The sequence below is a fragment of the Schistocerca cancellata genome, chromosome 10 (genome assembly GCF_023864275.1).
Source record: "Schistocerca cancellata isolate TAMUIC-IGC-003103 chromosome 10, iqSchCanc2.1, whole genome shotgun sequence".
NCBI classification, from domain to species: domain Eukaryota; kingdom Metazoa; phylum Arthropoda; class Insecta; order Orthoptera; family Acrididae; genus Schistocerca; species Schistocerca cancellata.
In genome coordinates this window covers 181,716,318-181,737,288 of record NC_064635.1, presented here as the reverse complement: position 1 = coordinate 181,737,288, position 20,971 = coordinate 181,716,318, and the positions used below count along the sequence as shown (strand labels likewise).

At 40.3% G+C, this 20,971-nt stretch overlaps 1 protein-coding gene across 1 annotated transcript in view; it reads right to left on the bottom strand.

Annotated features, from left to right (window-relative positions):
- LOC126106529 (pecanex-like protein 1) overlaps nucleotides 1-20,971 on the bottom strand; it is a 274,178-nt gene that overhangs the window by 204,679 nt on the left and 48,528 nt on the right. Inside the window, exons 7-8 of the mRNA XM_049912855.1 lie at nucleotides 10,034-10,380; nucleotides 1,051-1,375 (exon numbers count right to left, since the gene is read on the bottom strand). Coding sequence (XP_049768812.1) covers nucleotides 1,051-1,375; nucleotides 10,034-10,380 — 672 coding nt within the window. The remainder of the gene's footprint in view (nucleotides 1-1,050; nucleotides 1,376-10,033; nucleotides 10,381-20,971) is intronic.

Here is a 20,971-nt window from a genome sequence, read left to right as displayed (position 1 = left end):
TGAGGGCAGCTACAGCCAACTGTGCTGTGCCATGCCATACTTTGCCATACACAACAGCGGCCATATAAATGTGTAATCACCGCTGCAGCTTATTTTGAAACTGTTCCTTCTAGACAGCTGCCAGATCATGTAAAATAGGTTTTACAAAGACCAGTATACTATCTAATGTTCAATTTGGCTTTTTTCTCTTCTTTTTTCAAATTTCATCTCATTTACTGAGGAACCTAATTGACCATACCACATGCCACAAACCAATATGAAGCTCGTCTTACTACTAGATTTTACTATTATTACTATTTTACAGATACAACATTTACCCTACATGTAAATCTGCTTTCTAGTCCCAGTTATACGCCTACTGATGACTCAATTTGTCTGCTATTCAGTGAATTGTCACCTTTACTCCTAAATTGAATACTGTAATATCTGAGTGCTTATTCTGCACGTGTTCTATTTTGTTTGTTCTTCAGCTCACTTCTAAACCACAATTAAATACCAACCAAAATATATACTTAAAGAAGAAACAGTGAAAGTTTAGTATAATAGGCATCAAAAGATTACTGTGATATGTAAAACTGGAAGTTCTCTTTGCCAAACTAAATCTCTCTACTGAGTTACCTAAACCAAAATTTGAAACATCGCAAAATTTTTGTTACCTCAAAAGCCTATTCCTTACACTCAATTATCTCGAAAACAAACACATGAAACAAAATCAGCTCTTAATCAGGCCAGAAAAGCACATTTTAAATGTCTCTCGTGCCTTAATGATGTCACATCTGAAAGTTATTTTATACTCACTGAGCATAGGGTGGTAGATAAATAATAAGCCAACTTCAATGTACAGGTAAGTGATACAATGAGGTGCAAAATAAAATAGTGAGTATTTCCATTCTAGTGAATACTGTACTGTCTACGGAGCTCAGGTAGTGAAAGTGGCATGGCATTTAAATATTTTAAGCTTTACAGCTTCCTAAGAGAAATGGTAGGCTAGAGTCACTACTGCTACAAAGCTTCAAAACATTCACTACTACACAAGACAATTATACTCACTGACAATCAGTGCGAAGTTGGCACACTCGGTCCTCCGTCGAGCGACAGGTGACGGGCTGACGTAGCCGGGGCTGCCGTCAGCAGCAGCACTGTTGTTGTCCCCCTCATCCCCACTGGCTTCGTCCGTGGCACACGATTCTCCTGGCAAGCCCTCATCTTCGTCATAATCGTCTTCGTCATCTCCTCCGTCCAGGAGCTCGTCGGCCGAAGAACAGGCTCCGAACCTTTTGCGGAACGTGCGCCCCGGTATTCGGTGGTTGCTGGACACGCCACTGTCTGCAGCACTGTTAGTACCTGCTGCCCGAGAACTATGGTCCGTCACACTCTGCAGGCAGATGGCAAGACAGTTTAATTTAATTAAAATACCTCTGCATATATTAGACATTTAAAATCAGCACTATAAAAAAAGAGCAACTTGACAACTTTTATTTATTTTTCATTCATACGGTTCGAGGAAAACTGAAAAAGAAGAGAAACAAAGCATCTGATATGTGATGCTATAGGATGTCGAAAATTAGATAGACTTACTGTGTGGTTATAATTAAAGTGTAGCTACTTATAGTGGTCCAATGTGGGCTGTAATTATCGTACGGCAGCAAAATTTAGTAGGTATTCCAAAGTGTTAATGCAGAACTGACTTATGCTAGAAAAAAATAGTTCCAATTTTGGCTGCCAAGTGCAAACCTGGGGCTGTGAATACAAGAAGGAAGATACGTATGTTTCCATATGTAATAAACTAGAAATTGGACATGGGCAGAAAAAAGGTCAAAGAAGTGAGAAAGGCATAATGTTTATTTTATTATTAATAGCCACTTCCATAATACGTTCAATACGAGCATCGGAGACATCGACGAAATGCTGCATCTGTAAAAAACACACAATCAACTGTTCCTCGCAGCAGTTCCAGTGGAATCTGAGCAATGTGTCCCTTTATACAAGCCTTCAGATCACATTGGGACCAAACGTGTCACTGGTAAATGCGTGCTTTTAGATACCCCCAGAGCAAAAAGTTACACGGGTTTCGATCGGGTGATCTTGCAGCCCACACATCTGGAAAACCTCTGGAGATAATACATTTGTGGGAGGTTGCATTAATCAGACCTTTCACTGGACGAGTGACACGGGGTGTTGCCCATCTTACACAAAAACAGTGGTCTCCACACAGTTGCGCTCTTCCAAAGTAGGAACCACACGCCACACAAGGATGTCTCGATAATGCGCAGATGTCACAGCACACCTGACAGGCTCTCTGGATGTATTGTCTTCAAAGAAGAATGGACCGAGAATAAAGGTGCTTGTGAATCCACACCACACAGTCATATACAGTGAGCGCAACTGCAATGTGCACACAACATGTAGTTTAACAGTACCCCAAATTCAGCAATTCTGTGTATTCACTGCACTGTGTACTGTAAAATGTGCCTCGTCACTCCACAGAATACTGTCCAGCCACATGCCATCAACTTCAATGTGTGTCAGCAACCAAAGAGCAAATTCAGACGGTTGCTGGGGATCACGAGGTTTCAGTTGCCGCACCACCTGCCGCGTACAGGTACCAGTGTAAAATAAGACTGCAAAACTTTCCATACTCCTGACCAGGGGACGGACAGTTCTCGCAACACTGCACGTGCACTAGCACTACCCGAGGCATGTGCTGCACAGTCAGTTACAGCAACAGCAGGAGACGAGCTCTTCCTCTTCTAGATTCCACATCAGGCTTACCTGCATTTTCGAAATTCATTATCAACTTCTTTAAACCATTTAATGACACAGGGCTTCTCCTCAGACCTTTCAGTTGCCAATACTCTCACAATACGGCACTGTAATATCAGCCGTTCGCATAAAACAGTTTCACTAACAGCGCACCTTCTTTCTTCTCGGTAGCCGTACTGTTCACTCACATTACGGTTTGTCAAATGAGAGTGCAGATTTCACAGTCATATAAAAAGCGTACAGTACCACATCTGCACCTGGTGGCCACAACTGGAAATAATTCTTTTCCAGCGTAAATTGGTTCCACATTAACCTAGTAGCATACCAACCGTATGATAATTACAGCCCACACTGGATCTGCACTTTAATTTTAACTACCCAGTATATGATAAGAAATTAGGAGGCTCTCCACAGAATCAGTGCCGAGAGGAACGTTGACGAGAAGAGACGGGATGATAGGATATGTGAGAGGACTTTCGGGGTTCAAAAGGAAGCTGTACAGAGCAAAAGCTGTAGAGGGAGACAAGGGTGAGAACGTACCCGACTAGAAGTGGAGGAAGTTGGTCGCAAGAACTACCGTATTTACTCGAATCTAAGCTGCATTTTTTTCCGGTTTTTGTAATCCAAAAAACCGCCTGCGGCTTAAAATCAACTGCAAAGTAAGCGGAAGTTCTGAAAAATGTTGGTAGGTGCCGCCACAACTAAGTTCTGCCGTCGAATATATGTAGCGCTACACAGGCATGCTTTGCAGGCACAAAGATAAATACTGGCGCCAAAACCTCTGCATCAGTAAATAAATTTGAAAAAAGGTGGAAGATGAGCTTTTTCCTCCACCCTGAGTTTCGACCACTGCATTTTCATACATTATCCAACGAAGTAAATACAAATTCTGTATTGTTCATCTTCGAATGTAACAGCATTTCAATGTACTACGAAAATCCGACTGGCAAGACTGTTTGGGATGTTTGTCAATATGGCCAACTCTAAGTTTTGAATATTTTCCTACCTGTGAGAAGAGATGGTTGCTAATAGGAACCTTTATGCATTGTGAATCACATGCAGTATTCTCTTCACCATAAGAATAATATGGATATAAACATTTTGCCATTTATTGTTTCATGTTTGCTGCTATCTCATTTAAATCCTGTCTGCCTAATAAACTCCAAAACTACAGTGAGTCAACAGCTAACGCGGAAGAATATACATATCATGTCATGTTTATATTTGTATTATTCTTATGCCTAATAGTGGTACAGTCAGAAATGAAGCACGCCAATTGACTAGATTTTTAAATCTAAGATGACTCTAATTTCTGTGCAGAATGTAATGTACTAAAGCGGCATCTGCAAAGATTTTCAAACGGAGAAAAATTTTCGCTAAATTCTCGTTCAGAACATCTTCTATCATATACAGTCTATTATTTGGTTCTTGTTGATCATTATCGAAGAAAGCAGCAGTGTAAGTCACAACAAATAGCAGTCTCTTGCCATTGTTTCACTAATGAAACGATTCCTCTCTTTTGTTTTTTAATTGTAAGCGGCGGTAGCGTGCACAAAAGCAAGCCATGCCGCGAGCGGTGACAGGTCGTAAACACGCACTATCAGAATGCGACAAACAATGCACGACACAGTACAGTAACATATTTTCAGCTTAGAGTGACGTAAACACCTATAACAAAGAGAACGGCACTTATCAGATCAAAGAAAAAATAAGCAGTCCGTTCAACCCAGACGAAGCATGTGAAAAAGGAAGGCTACCCATATAAATACGGACAGAGCACCTGACGCATAGCAATGGCTACATGATAAAGCTTAACTGCTAAGCTTACGACTTGAACCAAACTACTGTAGCTGTATCGTCATTCATTCGACCTAAATTGTGTCTCATATTACAATGGATCAACTTTGTTTCGGTTTAGAGGTGCGGCCTAAAACTTTCCTCTCCCCTTGAATTTCGAGTCTCACATTTCAGGTGCGGCTTAGATTCGGGAAAATTTTTTTTCCTCGATTTCGAGTCTCATTTTACAGGTGCGGCTTAGATTCGAGTAAATATGGTACTCCAAAATGAAGAGGTTGGCTCAGGAGAGGGATTCATGGTGGGCTGCATCAAGACAGCACTTACGGGGTAAAAAGCACCAGTACAGTTACGCAGAATGAAACACTAAAATCAATGGGGGTGGCAACTTTGTTTCATGAAAAGATTTACCTGACATTTCCAGGTTGAAATTCCAAATTTCCCTGAACCAATTTTTGTTGAAAGTTAAAGTAAATTTTACAATGCTAGTTTCCATTGCTCAGTTTCTTCTTTTCTCCATGCCACAGCAATTAGTCCAAGTTCAGCTACGATTTACTAGTTTATCAACAGTTCTTCAAGTTACGAGATCTTGCTGACCTCAGAAATTCAATTGTTATTGTCGTCCATTGCCATTCTGTATTGTTCAAATGGTTCAAATAGCTCCGAGCACTATGGGACTCAACTGCTGTGGTCATAAGTCCCCTAGAACTTAGAACTACTTAAACCTAACTAACCTAAGGACATCACACACATCCATGCCCGAGGCAGGATTCGAACCTGCAACCGTAGCGGTCGTGCGGTTCCAGACTGTAGCGCCTTGAACTGCTCGGCCACTCCGGCCGGCTTCTGTACTGTGCCATGCTGCATCACTGTATGACAATCTCTTCAAATATATGATAATCCTTGCAGGAAAACACTGCCGACTGTTATCCTTTTGGTAGGAATGACACGTTATATTTCAGACACTCCTCAAACTACGATCATTGTTCATTTGAAGCATCACACTTCAAGAAAGTCAATCAGGTACTACTTTCCATTAAAATCAGTAGAAAAGAATAGAAGTCTGAGTATTTCAAGCTTACCAACGAAACATGCATGTCAAATATAGATCTGTATTTATTTTATTAATAAAATTTAAAAAAAGAACACCATTTTTTGTGCGAATGATGAATTCACAGTTAAGTGACAAATACTCATGTGAACTTTATATTCCTGTCACACACTCAATCATGCAATGGGAAACAGACATGGAACCGTGAAGCCAAGAGCACTAATGAAGATTCCCCAGCTCAGTAGGCACACAAGAGGTAACCACGACGGCGCAACAAACATTGTAACAACTGAAAGCGCTTTTGGACTCTTTCTTACATGATTCCACAAATGATTGTCTCCAAAGCAGAATCTCAAAGCGAATAATAAAAAAATTACTCTAAACATTTACTTCACACTTACAGAACCAAATGATTTTTCCAGTAAACTTAATATCCCACCTTTTCCTGACAAGTCACCATGCTGAACAAAGGTGTTAAAAAAAGAACTAGTTATATGCTTCACAGATCATTTTCACAGTAAAAATTATTATTTGGAATGCTGGACTCAAACAAAAGTGGTGCTAGTACATGACACTGAAAGCTTCACTTAGAGGAAATCAGTTCCAAGGTGTGAACTGTCACACAGCCATTAACTTTTACCCGACTCTAGATGCAAGTTTATATTCTTACACACACACACACACACACACACACACACACACACACACACACACACACCAAAAAACATCCTGTTTGTACATAGCAACAGTTTACATTTATGGTTGGAAAGCAAACGTAGTAATGCAGAACATTGTTTTCAAATGCCCATTTACAAAGGAAGACCCAGGAGTGCTGCCCTACTTTAATACTCACACCACTGCAGGGATGATTGCCTGTAGCACTGAGAAACAGTTGAAATAGCTAGAACTGGACGAAGCTCCACAGCTTAATCAAATTGTTGCCACGTTCTCTACAGAATTTTGGACCAAGTTAGTGCCTCTTTCAATCATTATGTACTGTAGACCCTCTAGCAAAAAACTGTGCACAATAGCCAAAGAAACCACATGTTACACCCATCTACAAGAAATGTAGTGAAAGTGATCCACAAAAATACGGTCCAATATCTGTGATATCCATTTGCAGTAGAATCATAGGACATATTCTGAGCTCAAACATATTGAGGTATCTCAAACAGAATGACCTCCAAATACACTGATCATGTGAATCTCAGCTTGCGCTTTTCTCACGACTTCCTGAAAGCAATGGATCAGGTGGATGCAGTTTTTCTTCACTTTTAAAAAGTAATTGTCTCAGTAACACATATACACTTATTATCGAAAATACAATCACATGAGGTATGAGGTATCATGATTTCTTGGTAGGAAGATTGCAGCACATTATCTTGGAGGGAGTGTCACTGACAAATGTAGAAGTAACTTCGTATGTGCCTCACAGAATTGTGTTGGGACACTTGCTGTTCATATTGTCAATTAACAACCTGGCAGACAATATCAGTATAAGGTACTAAAGTCAACCAAACCGGTTGAAATTTGCATATGTCACTTTGGGATAACATAGTGAGACATCTAGGGATGAGAATGTAGTGTCATCACTCATCCCAAAAAGTTCAAAGCTGTGCCCTCAGCAGGCATGATGATGCTCACCACCTTTTTCAATATCTGAGGTCTGATACTCATTGAATTCATCAAACATGGAAAACCATTAACGTATACCATTTAGTGAGATACTCCATAGCCTATCCAAGTCTATCACGAGGAAACGGCCTCAGAAGCTCACGGAGGGAGTGATTCTGCTCCACAATAACACTAACGCACATCCACACATCTCCAACGTTACACAAAAAATGTAATGGCTAAGTTCAAGTGCGAGCAGCTTGAGCACCGAGGACCCAGCACGTTTATACAGTTCAGACATGTCGCCCTGCTACTTCCATTTGTATCCATTGGTTTGTGAAACAGTGGCATATTTTACGCTCAAGCCTATGGCGATTACTTTTGAATAAAGACTTCAATTATACCCATGGTGTTGTTTTGTGCCTTTTCTTTTGTAACCTTTCACAGTAACCTCATATCTTTTGCAGGTGATCAATTGCCTGCGATGATGTTCTATCAAAAGAGAGAGTCACTAATATTAAGTCAGATTTTGGTAATATTTCAACTCTGCAGAGATTGGTAACCCGCTTTAAATTTTCTGGTAAGTATACCTGCTCACTGCCTAAGACAGAGAAACACAGTTTTTTATGACTACAATATCAACGAGTCACAACTGGCATCAGTCAATTCTTGGACCAGTCTAAAAAGGAGATTGCTAACAAACCACACCTGCAACCCATACTAACATATTGCTTGTGCGAGAGAGATTCCTACCAAATATGGCTAACAGGAGATATAGAATTTGTCTGAACTATGGGAGAGAGTCACAGAGATCTAAAAATAGCACACAATTGAAGATAAACACAAACTATTCCACAAAAGCTTACTTATAAACAAAGTTCCAAGAACGAACATTAAATGAGGAATCTAGAAATATACACACATTAAAAAAAGTTTTGAGTCACCTCGATTCCGAGACTTCCAGAACCTGTACAGAAAATTGGAAGAGAGATCAACATAAACATCATTTCCGCTCTTTTTACTGCTCATGAAAACGACACATTGCATGTTGTACCTCCGTACAGCGAGACGTTCAGAGGTGGTGGTCCATATTGCTGTACACACCGGTACCCCTAATACCCAGTAGCATGTCCTTGCTCTGATGCATGCCTGTATTCGTCATTGCATACTACCCACAAGTCCATCAGGACACTGTTGGTCCAGATTGTCCCACTCCTCAACGACGATTCGGCGTACATCCCTCAGAGTAGTTGGTGGGTCATGCCATCTATAAACAGCCCTTTTCAATCTATCCCAGGCTTATTCGATAGGGTTCATGTCTGGAGATCATGCTGACCACTCTAGCTGAGTGATGTCGTTATCCTGAAGGAAATCATTCACAAGATGTGCATGATGAGGGCGTGAATTGTCATCCACGAAGACGAATGCATCACCAATATGCTGCCGATACAGCTGCACTATCGGTCGGAGGATGGCATTCACGCATCGTACAGCCGTTACAGCATCTTCCATGACCACCAGCACCATACGTTGGCCCCATATAATGCCACCCCAAAACAGCAGGGAATCTCCACCTTCTTGCCCTTGCTGGACAGTGTGCCAAAGGCATTCAGCCTGACCGGGTTGCCTCCAAACAAGTTTCCGACGATAGTCTGGTTGAAGGCATATGCGACACTCATCAGTGAAGAGAACGTGAAGCCAATCCTGAGTGGTCCATTTGGCATGTTGGTGGGTCCATCTGTACCATACTACATGGCGTCTTGGTTGCAAAGATGGACCTCACTACGGATGTCGGGACTGAAGTTGCGCATCATGCAGCCTATCGCGCAAAGTTTGAGTTGTGACACGACGTCCTGTGGCTGCACGAAAAGCATTATTCAACAAGGTGGCATAGCTATCAGGATTCCTCCGAGCCATAATACATAGGTAGCGGTCATCCACTGCAGTGGTAGCCCTTGGGCAGTCTGAGTGAGGCACGTCATCGACAGTTCCTGTCTCTCTTTATCTCCTCCAAGTCCGAACAACATCGCTTTTGTTCACTCCGAGACACCTGGACACTTCCCTTGTTGAGAGTCCTTCCTGGCACAAAGTAACAATGCGGACGCGATCAAACTGTGGTATTGACCATCTAGGCACAGTTGAACTACACACAACATGAGCCACGTACCTCCTTCCTGGTGGAATGACTGGAACTGATTAGCTGCTCAACCCCCACCGTCTAATAGGTGCTGCTCATGCACGGTTGTTTACATCTTTGCGTGGGTTTAGTGACATCTCTGAACACTCAAAGGGACTGTGTCTGTGATACAATACTCACAGCCAACATCTACCTTCAGGAGTTCTGGGAATCGGGGTGATGCAAAACGAAAAATGGTTCAAATGGCTCTGAGCACTATGGGACTTAACATCTATGGTCATCAGTCCCCTAGAACTTAGAACTACTTAAACCTAACTAACCTAAGGACAGCACACAACACCCAGCCATCACAAGGCAGAGAAAATCCCTGACCCCGCCGGGAATCGAACCCGGGAACCCGGGCGTGGGAAGCGAGAACGCTACCGCACGACCACGAGATGCGGGCGTGATGCAAAACGTTTTTGATGTGTGTACTACGACCCCCTACATATCGCTCCCATAGGAGCCGTGAAGACAATATTAAGACTAATTACACTGTGCACAAAGGTATTGAAGCAACCATCCTTCCTGTAATTTACACATAAATGGAATGGAAAGACTCCCTTATAAATGACGCGACATGAAGTACTGCCTATTGTGCAAGGATAGCTATAGATGCAGATGGAAATCCTTACACTGAAGCTCTCGTGGCGCACAAGCAGCGGAGACCGCGATCCTCCGGCCCCTCCATTCTCATCCGTGTCTGCACCGAGACTCGTCGCATGTTCATCTGACTGCTCAGCAATCGGGTAGACAATCTCACTGCCGAAGCTGGCGTAGCGGTGAGGACCACTCGACGACGACCCGGACGCCACACCCTCGGCCGACGGCATCGGAGGCGGGGATGCCCGTCCCCCGACTGCCCCGGAGCCTCCACTGCTGCCCCCACTCTCTCCCTCCGGCACGGAGCTGTATCGCTCCAGCACACCCGAACGAATACGCCTCACCTGGCGTGCATTCTGCTGTTTCCAGTACACCAGGCCTGAAACCGATAACGTACTGCACTGTCATCGAATGAACAAACTATGATATTACCAATTATCAGACCTGTTTGGTGACGGGGGTCAGGACTTCATAGCATAGTACATAGAACTTAATATATTGTTCTGTATTGGTCTTAGCAGGACTAAACTGATAAATGCATGATTTCAAGAGTATCTCATGTACTAACTACACAATTATAATTATTATGATTGTTATTTTACCACCACCACCACCACCACCACCACCACAACAACAACATCCACCATGCACAGCAATATTTTCACTATGCTACTTATTTCTAGAGTGCACAACATTGTACACAGATAAAGTTGGCAATGTGTGTAAACATTCCATAGCAGCCCAACGTCAACAATTTTCACAAACCGGAAAAGATGCGTTTAGTATATGTGATATGTTTATACTATACAGAAACTATCTAGTGGATAACATTGGAAGCTCCGTGAGGCTGTTCATAAGTGATGATGTTATCTACAAGAAGTTCACAATGCCAAAAAATTCTATCAAATTAAGGGAAGACCTGCAGAGGATCAACAATCAGTACAGGGATAGGCAGTTGACCCTGAACGTAAATCAATGTAACATATCGCGCACAAATAGATGAAGGAATGCACTACTATTTGACTACACTATTGAGCACTACTATTTTACTACACTATTGATGAAAAATCGATGGAAACAATAATGATAGTAAATTACCAAGAAGTAACTGTCCAAAAAGAGCTACAGGGGAATGACTATACACACTTATGGGAGTATAAATGACCATTTTGTCCAGAAACTTTATTTTTTTTTTTTCTGCAGAAACATTATTTGGACTTTTCTGGTTAATTTGGTGTGTTTAACTAGAAGTATACTTAATTTAATTTAATTATTTGTGTAGAACAATTTTACGATTTCATAAACAATTGCTCAGTCAAAAATGAATATCTCAAAAACAGTAAGGTCTGGAACGCTGTGGCATGGTTTACACACTAGTGGAAACCTTGCTGCGTAAGTTGGTAGGACTGGCATAGCAGTTGTGACTCTTGTCTACGCTGTGCATGTGACATTCCCGGTATAATGGAGGAAATAGGAGATGTTGAAGACACCGCAGTGTGACAGCAAGACGATTAAGTGTTGTCTGCTAAGCAATACCAACAATCACCTATCCGTATACTACAGTCAAGAAATAAGGAACAACAAAAATATCCTATATGGTATGAAAGAGAGGGTGTAGACAACCTTTTCCATATAATATCAACAGAAGACAACTCGATCCACAACTTTCATTCATATGACTGATATAAATATAAAAAAGCTGAATCGGCTGTAACTTCCCTTAAGTTTATCCACAGGAACCCTTACCTGAGTTTACTAGTTTCAGATTTGGTAAATCCATGTCTATTGAAGAAATATCTAATAGGGAACACAAAATGTGAATTAGTCACTCAATAATGTAGTTTGGACATGAGTACCTAAAAATGTGTATGGTTCCATATATTGAGTTCTGTTGTGTACAATAGTGTCATCAAATTTAATGATGGTAATACTGGTACACAAATTCTTGGAGGAGTTGGGGTGAAGACTGGTTGGAATATGTGAGCCATACGAAAGGAATTGGACAAGTAGCGAATCGACAAAGCTGAGCTAAAAGCCAAAAAACTGTAAAAGAAGGAAAGATCTTTGAAGAGGCTGCATTCAGACAATGTAGAAGATAATGAAGCCTGCAGTTCCACCATATTTTAACTGTTGTTTCTATTACAATGCAAGTTTCAATTTAAATTTATTTGTGATTGCGATTTCTGAAAAATAAATTTTCTCAGACAAACGACTTGTTTACTCAGAAACTATAGAAGATACACTTTTTGATTTTTTCCAAATAATTTATAATACCCACGTGATACTATACATGTAGAATATAATATAAATGGATGGATAAAAAAAATCTACTTACCAAGCAGCGGCAGCGGAAAACACACACACACACACACACACACACACACACACACACACACAGGATTTAACTTTTACAAGTTTTCAGAGCCAGTGGCTCCTCTTCCTGGCAGAAGAGTTGGAGGGGAAGAAAAAGGACTGGCTTAGAGAAAGGGGTACAGCTGAGAAAAGTCTACCCTGACCCGGGGTTCTGGGCGACTTTTCTGAACTGTACGTCTTTCCCTTAACCTCTCCAGTCCTTTTCCTTCAACCCCCTTCCTTCCCCTTCAACTCTGCCGACAGAAGAAGGAGCCACTGACTCCGAAAGCTTGTAAAAGTTAAATCCTTTGTGTGTGTGTTTTTTTTCCCCTGCTGCCACTTGGCGAGTAGATTTTTTATCTATCTGTTTATATTATATTATCAATAACTGATTATTTTTGTTGTTATATACGTGAAGAATGGTAGGCATCATCTGTATATTACCAATAATATGCACAAAAATTTAAGTAAAACATGTAACGAGAAAGATAAAACAGAAAAATTCTATTCTGACTCCTGGAATATGTACTTCAAACTAGCTAGGAGAATGAGTACATGAAGCATGTGTAAATAACCTGTAAGAGTTTCACCACGTTGCACGAAGCAGTTCTTACGAAAACGAGTCACTATATTACCAAATTTAACATTAACGGGATAGGCCACTCATACTCCCTTAAGGGAAGTAGAAGCTACACTCCGATTTGTTAGCAAAATCCAAAGGATATATATCTCATCCACAAAAGGCATTACTTGCATAATACATGTCTGACCAACCTTGACATACTGCTCGTCTTTCTGGCTCCATTGTCAGTTTGGATTAGTAAAGGACACAAATAAGAGGTGTGTATTTTACTATGGGTTTGTTTGGCAAGCGTTAGAGAGATACGAGACAAGCCCTAGTGACAGACACTACAAGAGAAGTGTTGTTCACCAAGGAAAAATTTACTGTTCAATTTTTGAGAATGCACATTCGCACAAGTGTGTCACAAAATTACCACAAGAAAATCATGGAAATTAGATGCCACAAGCAGATTTACTGGCAGCTGTTCTTGGCATACCATTTGTGAACAGAACAGGAAAAGGGGTACATGACTGTGGTAGCAGAAATACAGTCCACCATACACTGTAAGATGACTTGAGAACTGTGGATGTAGATGTGAGTATAGCAGTGTTATGAAAGTAAGTAAGGTTTTGTGGTCCAACAAACAACATTTATCCAAGCTCAGCCATAACACACATTACACTCTTAGAGTCATCAGTAACAGATAGTGCCCTTTAACTAAGTGCTACTCCCATATGCACTCAGTCATAAGCTATGAAATCAGAGATTGAGAATCTAATACACAGAACCTGGACACAATTTTCAGACCACCTGTCCAATCAAGAATAGTCAGTGGCAGACTCCATGCTGCAGAAATGAAGTTCTCAGGCTCAGTGCTTCAACAAATACGAAAAGATAAGGTCTGGAATAAAAATATCTGCCAAGAAACATGGGATAAGCAACCATTTACATGAAGGCATAAGAATATCCAGGTTGAAAGGGTTTGGATATGTGAATAGGATGGATAAACAAGAATGGAAAGAAAATGGCTCAAAAAGGAACTTTAAAGCATCAGATCTAGAAGCCATACCAGGAAACAGATCTGGAAGTCAAAGAAATGTACCTCAAGAGACAAACGTAGAAATCACTCTTACACCACACTCCGGTAACTGGAGATAGTTAAATGATGATGATGATGATGATAAATTGCACATAAAAATAATAACCAGAAACAGCTAAAGGACTCACCTGAAAGTACTGTTTTATTTTTATTTCATTTTATTTGGCATTTGATAGGAGAAATACCACACATTCATACAAATTACAAATGCATTACTTTCCAAACAATTGTTAAAAATATGTTCTTAAATAACTGTCCTCTAAAAACAAGAATATCTTGACATTATTGATAACGGCCGTATTGTAATTTGAGAAGATGTCAGGAATTTATATATAGTCTTTATACACAGGGTGTCTCAGATGGAATGTATACATTCAGGGATGTGATAGCATTGATCATTTGAAGCAAAAAAAGACTAGTAAATTTGGGCTCCAAAATGCATAACTGAATAGCTATGGCCACTTCTTAATCTTCCACACTGTGAAATAAATTTCTTCTACTGCAAGCTCTTTGCTTTCCATATTTGGAGAAGTGGTAGTATAGACCAAAAAAAAGAAAAAATATCCAGGGTATACCTTACAACCTTTGCTACTGTTAAATATCTCTACTATTGAATAATTTCTCATAGCTCTTAAGGTAGACATTTCATAAGGCGTGTTTACCCCACTGTTTTGCTTCAAATTACCATTCCCAAAATTTCTGTTTGGACTTTCAAATGATAATGAAGTACGGGTGAGCACAAAATTGTTTTGCTCACACTTCATTAGAAGCCAGTTCCTCTGGGGCTCTTGATTAACAGTTGTGTGAGAACTATAACCTCTCTTCTGCTGTCTCCTAAGAGAACCAGCTCATCAGCATAAATCAATAATCTAATCGTGTTTGTCAATTCTGTCCTTTGTTTATATGTCTAATGTGCTGGAATCATTTTTTCTGGTACTAGAACAGAAAGAACTGATTATAGTCTTCTCTTTGTTGAGACTAAAATGGGTGTTAACCCTTTAACTGGTCTAGACGTGTTAACGCACGTGCCTTTGTACCTGTCCTTGTGTGCTCTGAACGTGTTTACGCGCTCCACCAGTCCTTCTACCTGGTACTTTGAACGTGTCTATGCATATAAAGAAAATTTTAATGGTGATCCTATGATATTTTCTGTGCATATTTTAAGTATTTTTACATTTTTGTGAGATTCTGAATTCTCTCACAGTCCACCACAAACAGTATCCATTTACACTGTCTAAGGCTTGTTTAAAGTCAACAGTGCACACAGTTTGTAATCACATTCATATATTTCTTCTCATACAGAATTCTTAGTGTAAATATGTTGTCCACAGCACATCTGTTTCTTTGGCAGCCACTTGTGCATCAGCGTAGAGCTTCAGTATAGACATTGTCTCTTGATTATTGTATATTAGCTAAAATTTTGCATTTTGAATGTACCAAAGAGACATCTACACTCGGTAAATATGATCAAATCTTTTTGTTTACAAATACCACATGTAAATTTTTTTATTCCAGAAAGCTTGTTCCACGCATACATTACAACTGCTTTTATCTTCCACATTACGAGTTTTCTGCTACCATAAGAGTAACGAGGGAGTGTTTTTCACAAGCACCAAGTTAGCTGTGAAGTACAGTATCCATCTCCTGATGTGAAGGATATTGTAACAGTCATTTTAAACCTCACTCCAGAATCGGAATAGTTTAGATCACTCTGTCTATAATCAAGCTGTAAATGGCCAGAATAATATTCATAAACAAAATTATGGAAAACATTTCTGTGCCCTAAGGCTTATTTTCTGCAGACTGAATATCAGCTTTTCGTTACCATCCACGTTCTGTTCAATTGTGACGAAACAGGTACATTATTGGCATATTCTTACTATTAATTATTGCAGATGTCAGAGCCATCCTACATCGGGAGCCTACAAGCAGAAGTTGCTGCCAGTGAATTTTGGCATTTCTGTCAGGTGTATCATGCCTGTCAGCAAAAACAACACTCTTTGACAAACAGTGAACTCAGTGTTGCCTGTAGTGTGAAAATTTACTGCACTTTTTGTGTACAAGCACTGTATTTCAATTTGCACAATAAAGAAGATCATAAACATTCAATGGAACATTTATTGGGGGGGAGGGGAAGGGGAGGAGGAACGCAACAAAACCTACAAAGCTATCCACAGGAAGTCTTCAACTGTATAAATACCAGACAACTTTTTCTTATTCAGTTTCTATGGAGAATATCTTTCAACAATGTCGGTGTATTGTGCCTTCTTGATGTTATTTACAGTACTGTGTGCCCAAATTATTCCCTCCCCAGTGTGTTACTGATTTAGATCACTGGAAAATGACATATTATATTTCATTTGCAACATTACCAAACAGGACTTTAACTGCAACCTCTCAAGTTTTCTCGGTGTGGTCAATTTACTGCTGGCCAACTTGTCCAACAGATCTCGAAAACACAGAGAATGTGCATTTCGCAGAGCAACAGTGTGGGCTTCTAACAACAAACATTAAATGTTGTATGGGTAGGGAAAGTCCACCAATGCTGTAAATAGTGATGCGACCACTGATATAACATGGGGTCCACAAGTAACACAATCAAATTCACAAAATATAATTTATTGAACTTATTTGTAAAATTAGTAAAAAATTTTCAAAATAGTGTCCTTCTGCATCAATACATTCTGGAGATGATGTTTCCATGCAGAAAGGCATCCTGGAAAGTCTTCTCCATGATGCCCTTTAGAGTTGGTGTAACATCAGCCTAGACATTTTCAACTGCATCCCAGTGCTTCCCTTTCAGGCACTTTAAGGGAGGGAAGGGAAGGGAAAAAAGGGGGGAAAAAAGAAAAAGAAAAAAATAGAAGAAAAAGTATGGTAGTCAGGTCAAAACTGTGGGAAGGGTGGTAAGCAATAGGATGTGGGTCCTGGACAGAAATTCTATGACAATGAAGGCACTGTGGCTTGGTACATAGCCATGGGGCTGTTTCCACTCCTCCTTTATGTCACTTCACCAGTACGTAAACCTACTTTTTGGACTTTTGATCACTTTCAAGTAGGAAGCTGTGTTCACAATGGTTCTGGCAACTAAAAAGAAAATCAACACAGTTTTCATGCCGGATCTGCTCACACGTGCCTCCTCGAGGCGGGAAGACTGGTGTTGAACTCTGAAGTCTGCTTTTTTGTTTAAGGGTCAAACTCAAAAATCTGTCTCATTGATAGTGATAACAGAATTTAAAAAACATGGATCATTTTCACACATTTCCAAGAGAGCATCAGCACACTCGCACTTCCTTTTATTGGTCGGTCAACACTTTTGTGATCAGTTTGCTGCACACCTTTTTTGTGCTCAAATATTCAGCTACAATTTCCATTATGGTTACAATTTCTGTGGTCAGCTGAAGGCTTAACTGTTCACCATAATTCAATCAATCATGACATGCATCACCTTTTTGTCAATTCAGGAGGTTGACAGACATCCACTGCAGGGTTCATCAGAGGTATTCTTTTGACCCTCCTCAAATAACCTGCGCCATCGGAGAACTTGGACAAGCAATCACTCCCAATGGCCTGTTGCATTAATGGAAACATTTCAGTGGTGAACTTCCCGAGTGTGACAAAATTTTATAGCACAATGCTGCTCCACAGGAATGATACATCTCATCACGTTACATAACCTAAAAACAGGATTATGCGAAAGCACATCTTGACTGACAGCTCAAAGGCACTGGAAACAGGCACTTTTTGAAGCTAACACACACCATCTGCCTAGCACAGAAAGTTAGGATGAACTGCAGTGAATTGTCACACCACAAAAAAACTGATTTCATCACATATGGAACTCATCCTGTACTTCACAGTGTAGTTAAGAGTCCAGACAGTAACTGAAGAAGACAGCTGTGTCGGTTAATGAAATGTTGTGTAAGAAAATGGAAACAACAACACAGTTAAGCTGTCTGATGTATTCCAGGGATATTCCTAACTTGCAGAACTCTCAGATTTCCGGCCGGATCACATCGTAATTACTCCAAGTTATTTCAGTAGACAGATTCGTTGCCATCTCCAGGTGGCCCCTGATGACTAATGCTCCATTCCTATTGGCAGCCTATCTACGCTGTCTGTTAACTTCTCCATCACTCCAGTCCTATCATTACCCATACAGCCGCCGTAGTGGATGGTGGCAGTGGCACCTGGCTCCAAACTATGGTCTCCAGTGTCTGTGCTATGTAGCAGAGGGCATATCAACCAGAATATTTAGGACACTGACAGCAGTCATCAGAGACCACCTGAAAATGGCCACGAGTCTGTTTGCTGAAATATCGTGCAGTAATTACATTGCGACCCGGTCAGACACCTGACGATTTTATGAGTTAAAAACTACTCCGCTGAACATCCAAAAGTACATCATCAGGACTTTCCCCTGTGGCCGTGATGGCAATGTGCACAATGTTTGTGATGTTCAGTGTACGTAGTCAACTGTCTTTCCATATCTGCAACTTTTATCTGTTCTCCTTTTAACATCACTAGTCTACTAGAGCCAAAGGCAGATACGGTGTTCTGCAGACACATATAAGAGGGACTGTGTGATGATGAGACACAAATATATGGCAAGTTATCCATTCTGCACTATCTTTGTAGAAAGAACCTTTAATTCTCAAGTGATCAGTAGTTATCAAACTACTAGTTACAGCTGAGAAAGAAGTGCTTCAAAAATTAGAGGTTGGTAAACATCTTTTTATTCATGGCCAGTTTTGATGTCATTTTTTGACAGCTTATTTTTTAAATTTATTCTTTATTTGAGTAATTTTTCTTTCTTTTTCAGTTTTATGTTGAAACTGAAAATATAATGTCATTTACTAAACACATTATATTTATTAGGCATTACACGTCACATTTATTTACACATTTGGGGAAAAAAGAAACAGTTCCATTACACCTAATCAATTAAACAAGATACATTTGACAAGCTCCACATTTCCTTCTAACACAAAAAGTTCCTTTTCCACTAAATTTTGAAAGGATAAAATTTTCTCAAAAACATCTACACAGGTAAGATGTAGCATTCCAGGTGCCCCCATGACGAACACACTGCTTTGTCAGCATTCAAAGAAGTCATCATCATCATCATCATCATCATCATCATCATCATCATCATCATCATCTAGGAACTGAAACAATAACTTACGGTTGTGAACCCAGATTTGCATAATATGTGGCCATAAGAGTTGCCAGTCTAGTTTGAAGGTGCAACCCAGAGTGTTACAGTCTTTCCTTCAGTTCTACCTAACTTATTTTTGTCTGTTCTTAAAAAAAACTTGCACAAAAAAAATCATTTGCCTCACAATAACGTAGCCATCTTTGAGCTGCTTTAAATTGGAAGCGAGTTCATAGAAGTTGGGTATTTTGAAGACTCTGAGGATACAACGGTATTCATTAACTCACTAGCATGTTCTTTAACAAACATGATCTCCACAAGCACTGAATTGATTCCTTTTCAGAAAACAAATTAACATATTCAAATTCCTGCATCTGCTAATTCTCGCATACCATCATCGCGAAGGAACTCCACTATTTCTTCAAAGCATTCTGCCACATAAGTGTGAAAAGGAAACACCTTTAGATCCCTCCTCCTCTGCTTCAAACCCTGCAAATACAAATACTTTCTGATTCTTGTGTTCTGGGTTGGGGTTGGGGTTGGGTTGTTTGAGGGAAGAGACCAAAATGTGAGGTCATCGGTCTCATCGTATTAGGCAAGGAAGTCGGCCGTGCCCTTTCAAAGGGGCCATCCTGGCATTTGCCTGGAGTGACTTAGGGAAATCACGGAAAACCTAAATCAGGATGGCCGGACACGGGATTGAACTGTTGTCCTCCAGAATGCGAGTCCAGTAGGCTAACCACTGCACCATCTTGCTCTGTTTTTTTTTCTGGGTAACATTCTATGCAGTGTTCAGTTTCAAAAATTACTTTCAAAAACTGTTTGCAACTAGTCTCTGTAAATCCATCTTTATACGGGATGGTCGAGGAACTTCAGCTATCCAACATAAAATACGTGTGTGTGTGTGTGTGTGTGTGTGTGTGTGTGTGTGTGTGTGTGTGTGTGTTTCCATTTTATATTTGCAATTAAAGTCACCTATCATTAAACTCTCCCATAACTGTTTTTGAAGAGCTGACACAATTGTTCATATACAGCGTGACACAGAAAAATGGGCACTTTTAAAACGTGTAGTGCCAGCTTATCAGTTGGCATAACTGCAGAACAGGGATCTTGGCCGTAAACAATATTGCCATTTAATAATCGTGGATCAGTAGAGTGGCACACAGCATGCTTTTGCCATGAAAATGTTTTACAAAAGCAATAATAGTTTCGAAAGTGTGGAGATGCAGATCCAACATTTTTTTCAAGTTACGAGAGCACGGTTGAGTTCCCTAGACACAAGCAAAAATTTTGAAGAGACTGAATCTGCTCTCAAAAAGAAACCACCAGAATGACCAAGAAGTGTTCATGCTCCACAGAACAATAAAGCTATATGGGTTTCAGTGTTATGGAGCCCATGGGATTCAGTTCACAAGCAAGCAGGTGCAGACAGTGTCCCAAGAGTGTGTTCCTCATATTCTGCATTAAGATTTAAAAGTCCACCTGTGTAAGACACAGATTATGCAAGAACTGGAGAACAATCAACAACTGCAATTAGAATTCTGTCAGCAAATTATGACAAATACATATGAGGACAGTGGATTTCTGGGCAAGCTGTAAATATCATGAGGCCCGTTTTCATTTCACAGGTTACATGAGCAAGCATAACAACAGTTGCTGGGCAGGCAACCCTAATGAACTTCACGAATGGCTTTACATGTCGGCAGGTGACAGTACGGTGCGTAGTTTCTCACTGGATGGCACTTTTTAGAAATGAAGAGCCAATCACAGTTATTGTCACTTCAGATTGGTATGTTGAGAAG